The 8,632-nt window shown below is 39.1% G+C and overlaps 2 protein-coding genes across 2 annotated transcripts; both read left to right on the top strand.

Moving 5' to 3' along the window:
• The first annotated feature begins 446 nt into the window (after positions 1-446).
• Positions 447-1,379, top strand: LOC102968924 (olfactory receptor 4C46-like). Its single transcript, XM_007095407.2, has one exon. It carries the CDS (start codon positions 447-449, stop codon positions 1,377-1,379), a length of 933 nt encoding a protein of 310 aa, XP_007095469.1.
• Positions 1,380-7,705: 6,326 nt separating this feature from the next.
• Positions 7,706-8,632, top strand: LOC102967185 (olfactory receptor 140-like). The gene has a single exon (XM_007095401.1). It carries the CDS (start codon positions 7,706-7,708, stop codon positions 8,630-8,632), a length of 927 nt encoding a protein of 308 aa, XP_007095463.1.

Raw genomic sequence — 8,632 nt, forward strand, 5'->3', positions numbered from 1 at the left:
GGTTTTTAAATGCAAAAGAAGGTGAATTAGACTTAATCTTGCATCAACCATGTGTGGAACCAAACCAACAGTTGTACAGCTTTTTAAAAATATTTAATGAGTTTTTAACATTTCTTACTGGCTGAGAAGCAATCAGGCTTATTATATGGTGACCTTCCTGTGCCTGGATGTCTTCTAGCAAAGACCCAGTGACCAGTTTTTCAGGTGTGGAACAAGGATTTTTTCATCCTTGTAAGAGGTTGAATTCACTTCAAAAATTTGCTCTTTTTATAAAATAGAAAAAGCAAATTTCTTTTCTTTGGCACACCATGAAAAAATAGCTTATGCTATTAAAATGCTTTGGACTTACCTAAAAACCCCACATCTAGAGTTCTCATCACCTTGTCTTTGAAAATACTGTCTTTACAGGTTAATTCTCCACTCTTGAATTCATCATCAACTTTGAAATGAAAGAAGACAGGATGAATATGACCGAATTCATTCTAATGGGACTTACCCAGAATCCTCAGATGCAGAGAATTCTATTTTTGGTGTTACTTATCATCTACATTGTCACTGTCACAGGCAACCTGCTCATTGTGGTCACTATAATCTGCAGCCAGACTTTGGACTCCCCAATGTATTTCTTCCTGGCATTCTTGTCTTTGATAGATGCATGCTATTCCTCCTCCATAGTCCCTAAAATGTTAGCTGATCTGCTCTCTGATTCAAAATCTGTTTCTTTCAGTGGCTGCATGACACAGCTCTTTGTAGAACATTTCTTAGGAGCTTCAGAGATTGTCCTCCTTGTGGTCATGGCCTATGACCGCTATGTGGCCATCTGTAGACCCCTGCACTACGTGACCATCATGAACCTCCACACATGTCGCTTCTTTGTGGGGGTGTGTTGGGCAGTGGGTTTTCTCCACTCCATTGGACAGATTCTAGTTACTTTCTGGCTCCCATTCTGTGGTCCCAACGTCATGGATCACTTCATGTGTGACATTTTCCCCCTGTTACAACTTGCCTGTACTGACACTTTCCTTGTCGGCCTCTTGGTTGTTGCCAATGGTGGAGTAATTTCTGTGATCACCTTTGTGATGTTATTGGTATCCTATGTGGTCATCCTGTGCTCCCTGAAGACTCACAGCTCTGCAGGGAGGAAAAAGGCCCTCTCTACCTGTGGCTCCCACATCACAGTTGTTGTTTTGTTCTTCGTGCCCTGTATTTTTATGTATCTGAGACCAGTAGCTACTTTTCCCATGGATAAAGTCCTAACACTATTCTTTACTCTTATTACTCCCATGCTAAACCCTGTCATCTACACAGTAAGGAATACAGAAGTAAAAAATGCCATTAGAATGTTATTAAACAGCAATGCAATTTCAGAAAATAAATGACCCACTACAAAGATGTTATTTCTTTCATGATCTTTTACATTTTTATATTTTATTACTTTTAAGACCTCATATCTCTCATGTGGCACAACACCTCTGCAAGCAGGTATTATTATGATTATTCCTATTTTACAGATGAAGGAAAATGAAGTTCAAAAACATTAAATAACCAGCCCAATGTCAGACAGAGCTAGTATGCAGCTCTGCCTTTTTCTAAATCCAAATTTGATGCTCTTTCAACCATTTCAAAGAGTATCAGAAAAAAGGCAGCATTTCATCAGAACTTCTCTTGTTTTGTAACAGACTTAAAAATGTTCCTTTCTAATTACAGAGCTGTGTAATGGCTTGTGTATATAAGCAGTTGGTACTCAGCTGAATTGCCTACTGGCCTAGGACAGTGTGGAATACAATTTAGAAAGGAGGTATTTGCCAATACCCTCTTGGCACACACTTGATATATCTAATGTTTAAAATTATCCTGGGTTTCTTGTTCTGTTGGGTAAAAGTTGTCAGGGATTATAAAAATTAATTGTATTTAGAATGATGTGAAGATTTTAAAGTGTCTTCCCATGGTCACAACTTACAAAGTTGAATTCTCGTGTTTTTATTTTACAGAAAAAAAGTAGAAAATCAGGAAGGTTAAATAACTAGATCATAGAACATGCAAGCCAGCCTTGAGTGCAAATATTCGTACTCCACATCCTGTGATCTTTTCATGATACAGGGGTCTGGGACTGGTATTTGATTATGGTTTGGTTTATAAAAATAGTTTTTGGTTATATGCCATAGAAAGTGACACTTTGAGTAATAATTATTAGTAAAATCAAATGTAATTATTTGTCAGAAACATGCAGTAAAATCATTTCACTATTAAAAAGTTGACTTTGCATTTAGTTCCTTGAATCTGGAATCCTCTCTGGAAACTGCTTTAGGAGAGCATTTATAAGAGATACGAAAAAATAGGAATCATTACTCAACAGTTGTCAAAGAAAGTATTTCTCAGCTGAACAGCTTAAGTTGCATGACTTTCTTGTGAATTAATTTTGGCTTTTTTCAAAAATAAAGTCTGTTAAAGAAAATGAAATCTGTGACCAAAATACAAATGTGTATGTATGTCATAGATGTATTTACAGCTTCCTCTTCTGACAGAAAGATCCAGCATCCCACCTCATGAGTGCCATATGTTTTATTGGAAAAAAATCAAGGGATTCCATGATGTAACAATATTTAGTCAGCATATTATGGTTATGAAAATGTAGAGTAAAAAAACATCAGCTTTAGGACCAGGAGACATGGGTCTTATTTCTCACTGCGCCATTATCTCATCCATGACCCAAACCAGCTCTCCTTATGTCTACCAGTAGTTTACCTGGGTAATTTAGAAGGTGATTCCAAGTTCCATGGTTCTGCCCATGCCCATATTTTATTACTATGAGTATTGTTATATTCATGTCTACTTCAGTTAAAAGTAAAATTGGAAGAGTCATGAGACCACAGCTCATCTCCCCCAAGTTTTGCATTTCTGACAAACAACTTAGAAGATGTCCTTCAAGGCTGAAGGGGTCTGTGGACTGGTAAGACAATGCGAGTTCTGCTCCTTTGAGAACACGTTCCTCTCCCCATTGAAATGCACGAAGCCACATGAAATGCATGAAGAACATTTTGGCAGGTACCTGATTTTTGTGAAATTAGTCCCTGAACCCATCAAACATCAGACTGTACCTCAACTAGTTTCTGGTCAACTGTGATATGAGCTATATTTAATTTCTTCTGTTTTCATTCTGGTTTATCCTTCTGATTTGAAACGCTGTGTTGCTGTCTCTCTGGGGGTTTGCAACCACTCTGCCTTTGGATTTACATTCTGGAAACACGCTTCCCTGGTATAGCTCCAGCAACTTCTCTTTTGAAAAATTACTTTCATGGGAAACCCTCAGTGATTTATATTTAACTCGTTGTTTTTTCATCTCATGCTATTGTAGGCCTTGGGAAACTGGACTAGACAGTGGTAGGGGTTCTAATGCAGTCTCTCCACTGACCACTGCAGCTAAGTGGAGGCTGGATGACCATTTAATGGGCATTGTGAATGGCATGCAATCTTTCATGACACTGGGCACAATGACCTTGTAAGCACATGCTAATTCTCTGATCTGACTGGTTTTCATCCCAGAGTTGAAAGACAAGTTCAAGACATTTTCACAGATGATCCTTCAGCAAAAAAAAAAAAATATATATATATATTATGTATATATAATATATATATGTATAATGTATATATAATATATATGTATAATGTATATATAATATATATGTATATATGTATATATATGTATATATTATATATATATATATATATATATACACACATATATATACATATATTATAGCTCTTCAGGTTCAAATCCTCATTCAAACTGTCTTTGGTATGTACCATCACAGATATTACCATGGCACTATAATACTCAAGTGTCTAATCAAACTAGGTTTAGTCATGTTTTCTCAGGTACCTTAAACTGTTTTCCCCCATGACACATGTTGCTCTTAAGGACCCAACCCAGAGTTATGTACAATTACCTTTTCCTCTTACTAAAGAAAGCATATCTGAACATGGGTGAGTGTGCTTCTATACAGGAATATTTCTGAATGTAATTGAATAAAAATATCACTTCAAAAATTGATATTTATTTCTTTTAGTACATAACTGTAATATGCCTCACAGTTGGTGGCAGCATAAAGGTGTCATGACACTTGAGCTGCAAAACAATAATTTAGGGACAAGGATCCTGGCCCACAATTTAGAGGCCTGGCTTCTTGTTTCACCTTGGCAAATAGCATTCTTATTTCTTGTCTTATCTTTCCTTGTTATAAATACAGATAGATGCCTATTTCTTTTCTATTTCATAGGGATACTATGAGATTAAATTTATATGACTGAAATAAATACATGTTACCATTTTTGACTACAATTCAAGAATGGAATTATGTTCATTATTATCATTTTTATCTAATTTCAGAATTGGCATAAGAAAGAACCACTTTGAAGAAGTGTTGGAAACTTTAGCTGATATGAGGTACCAGTATTATAATAGGGTTCGTAACTATCACCTCATGTACATCTGAAAACAATATTTGAAAATTACCACCATGAATGGCAGACCAATCAAAAAACAAATATTATGGCTTGCAAGTTTAAAAAATCAGATAGTTATCCGTCTAAATGTTTAATTTTTACAATACCAAATATTCAGACTGTATTAAGCTCATTTTTTATCAAGCATACAAATTTATAAATGGTTCACTTAGTTTTCTCCTCTTGTCATGGTATTTTGTATTCATATAGATTCAAGGAAGAAATTAAAAATTAAAGACGAATGCTATAAAACTGATGTTCAGTTAAGTTACGTGAAATAATTGGGTTGTTGGCAAGATCTACTGATGATGGTGACATATCCCTGAGGTCTAATTAGCTATAGCTAATAAACTTCACAGAATGTGCCTACCGACAGGGTGGATAGTTGTGCTTGTGAGACTCAAGAGAAAGGTGCCGTTTATAAATCAGCAAAGACACAATGTAGCTGGGCTAGTTTGTATTTTCAATCTTACCACCTGACTTATTTCTTGGTGAACTACCAGCTGCCTGAGACCCTGGCCATGGAGCTATGTCAGACAAGTTCATAGGTGAGATTTTTTTCCCCCCCGAAAATATATAATTATAGAATCTTAGGTTTAAATGGATCTTGTAAATCATAAAATCACCTCTTACCCCCTCCCCTGGTTAATCTGACATTTAAATGTCTTCTGCAGCAGGTCAAACCACAAAAGATGGAATCAACTACAATACTACCAATTTAGAAGTAAAAATATTTTGGGATCTTTTTTTCTTATTTATTTATTTATATGCATATTTAAATTAGTTAGAATCATGTTATATATTCAAATTTGCGTCCAGAATTTCCCCCAACTATTATTACAACATAATAATTTTGCTTTGATATTGTGCAAATGTTTAAAAACATCTCTGTTACAAATGACATATTATTCAGAGAGGTGCACTGTATTTTGCCTATCCATTTCTCTGATGTTGGACATTGTATGCAGTTTTTAATTTTCCACAGTTCTTAATAATTGTGTTGAACATATTTGTACATAATGGTTTTTCTCTTTTAAAAATATTGTTATTTGGGTTTTATTCCTAGAAGGAATATTGTAGATTCAAAGAATACCGCCCCAAATAATTTCTACTTCTTCATAGCTAGTTATAAATCACTGTTATTAATTACATCTTATTCTTACTTACATGCACTATTGTCTCTTCTAATCTTCCGGGGAAGTCCACCTCAGAATAAGGGACTACTTGATTTTGCTATGAGGTTGCTACACTTGGTTTTCACATATGAATAACATTTTCATCGTGGATAATTAAAAACGTAAACTCTTTATCCATTTACCTTTGGAAGGAAAAGAAATGTGTTCCTGCAGGATAAATTTTGTTATATTTATGTTTTCTCCCTTGTTTCATTTGAGAGATTTATGTCCCCACATTTCCTCGTTCCATTAATAATGCAAGATCCTGCAAGCAGGAATGATGGGTGATGGATGCTTTGGGGGGATGGGAAGGGAGGGCGCAAGAATGCAGGTAGGAGGAGCATGAAGGAGTGGGGGAGTCTCATGAATGAATGCGCTGCTACTGTTTGGTAATAAAGTGTTGGGGGAGGGGTTACTAAAGGCATTTATTTAATGTTTATTTATTTCTGAGACAGAGAGAGACAGAGCATGAGTGGGGGAGGGGCAGAGAGAGACAGAGACACAGAATCTGAAGCAGGATCCAGGCTCCGAGATGTCAGCACAGAGCCCGACGCGGGACTCGAACTCACGGACCATGAGATCACGACCCGAGCCAAAGTCGGATGCTCAACCGACGGAGCCACCCAGGCACCCCTACTAAAGGCATTTAAACAGGGACGCTTTTTATGACTTTATGTTGACAAACACATTTATATACATAAGAAGCGTCCAGTAAGTATTTGTTGAATAAGTGAACATATGATACACACTTAAAGTAATAGATTTTATATATTTGTGTGTGCATGTTTACACACACACACGTATATATGTATATACACACACACACACACACACACACACACACACATAACCTATCTTATCTAACAGACTCTGTTCTCCACATGAAATTTTTATTTTTAAAAACTTTTATCTTTTATTATTATTTTTTAAAGTGTTTATTTTTTGGGGCGCCTGGGTGGCTCAGTCGGTTAAGCATTGGACTTCAGCTCACGTCATGATCTCGGGTTCATGAGTTCCAGCCCTGTGTCAGGCTCTGCCCTGACAGCTCAGAGCCTGGAGCCTGCTTCAGATCCTGTGTCTCCCTCTCTCTCTCTCTCTCTCTCTGCTCCTTCCCCACTTGTGTGCTCTCTCTCTCTCTTTCTTTCAAAAATAAACATAAAAAAAGTGTTTATTTTGAGAGAGAGACTGCACATGCAAGTCGGGGAGGGGCAGAGGAAGAGGGAGAGAGAGAATCCCAGGTAGGCTCCACACTGAGGGCAGCACCTGGCATGGAGCCCGATCCCATCACCCTGAGATCCTGACCCGAGCTGAAATCAAGTCAGACACTTAACTGACTTACAGTTGTAAGTTAACTCAGTTGTTACAGTTGTAAGTCAGTTGTAACTGAGTTACAATGTATAAGGTCACAGGCAGAGAGGAGGGCTCAGAAGCATGGGCCACTGAAATGACTTAGTGAAGTCACTTAGGGTTGGAACCCGGAAAATCCCACTTGTGTTTAAAACCCAGGGTTTTCTCCGTAAATTACACATCAGGAGCTGCCCTTTGGGTGTTTATTTTTTATTTTTTATTTTTTTTAATTTTTTTTTTTTCAATGTTTTTTATTTATTTCTGGGACAGAGAGAGACAAAGCATGACCGGGGGAGGGGCAGAGAGAGAGGGAGACACAGAATCGGAAACAGGCTCCAGGCTCCGAGCCGACAGCCCAGAGCCTGACGCGGGGCTCGAACTCACGGACCGCGAGATCGTGACCTGGCTGAAGTCGGACGCTTAACCGACTGCGCCACCCAGGCGCCCCCCTTTGGGTGTTTATAAGCGGCAGGTGGGAGGTGTATGAAGAGACAGAGTATTGCGGAGGAAGAAGGAATGAAGACAAACGCCGAGGCAAGGAGTGCCCAGAACACGCGCTACAGTTACAGTGACTGTTTTTGTACCATGAAATTCAGACTACAATCCTTTCATGGATTAATAGGTATCTCTCTTTATCCCTCTGTAGGGAATTCAGGCCCCAGGAGGGTGTTCCTTCTTGAATGGATAGCCTCACACCTCCGAACAATGTGACTGAATTTTTTCTCTTGGGACTCACGCAGAATCCACGCTTGCAGAAAATACTCTTCGTGGTTTTTTTGTTCATTTTTCTATTTACTGTGCTTGCCAATCTGCTCGTTGTCATCACCATCTCCCTCAGCCCCACACTTTCCGCTCCCATGTATTTCTTTCTTACTTACTTGTCTTTTATAGATGCCTCCTACACCTCTGTGACCACCCCCAAAATGATCATCGACCTGCTGTATCAGAGGAGAACCATCTCCTTGGGTGGCTGCCTGACTCAGCTCTTTGTGGAGCACTTCCTGGGAGGATCAGAGATCATCCTCCTTATTGTCATGGCCTATGATCGCTATGTGGCCATCTGCAAGCCCCTGCACTACACAACCATCATGCGACAGGGGCTCTGCCGCCTCCTGCTGGCGATGGCCTGGCTAGGGGGGATCCTGCATGCCGCTGTGCAGACGCTTCTCATGGTCAGCTTGCCCTTCTGTGGTCCCAACGTCATTGACCACTTCATGTGCGATCTCTTCCCTCTGCTGAAACTTGCCTGCAGTGACACCTACAGGTTGGGAATGGTGGTGGCGGCCAACAGTGGGGCCATGTGCTTGCTCATTTTTTCCATGCTACTCATCTCGTACATAGCCATTCTGAGGTCCCTGAATTCCCACGGCTCCGAAGGACGACACAAAGCCCTCTCAACATGTGGCTCCCACTTTGCCGTAGTTGTACTTTTTTTTGTGCCTTGCATATTCACCTACATGCGTCCTGTGGTCACCTACCCTGTGGATAAGCTGGTGACTGTGTTCTTTGCAATCCTCACTCCCATGTTAAATCCTATCATTTATACAGTGAGAAACACAGAGGTGAAAAATGCCATGAGGAGTCTGTGGAAGAAGAGAGTTAGTTAG

The sequence above is a fragment of the Panthera tigris genome, chromosome D1 (genome assembly GCF_018350195.1).
Source record: "Panthera tigris isolate Pti1 chromosome D1, P.tigris_Pti1_mat1.1, whole genome shotgun sequence".
Lineage (NCBI taxonomy): Eukaryota > Metazoa > Chordata > Mammalia > Carnivora > Felidae > Panthera > Panthera tigris.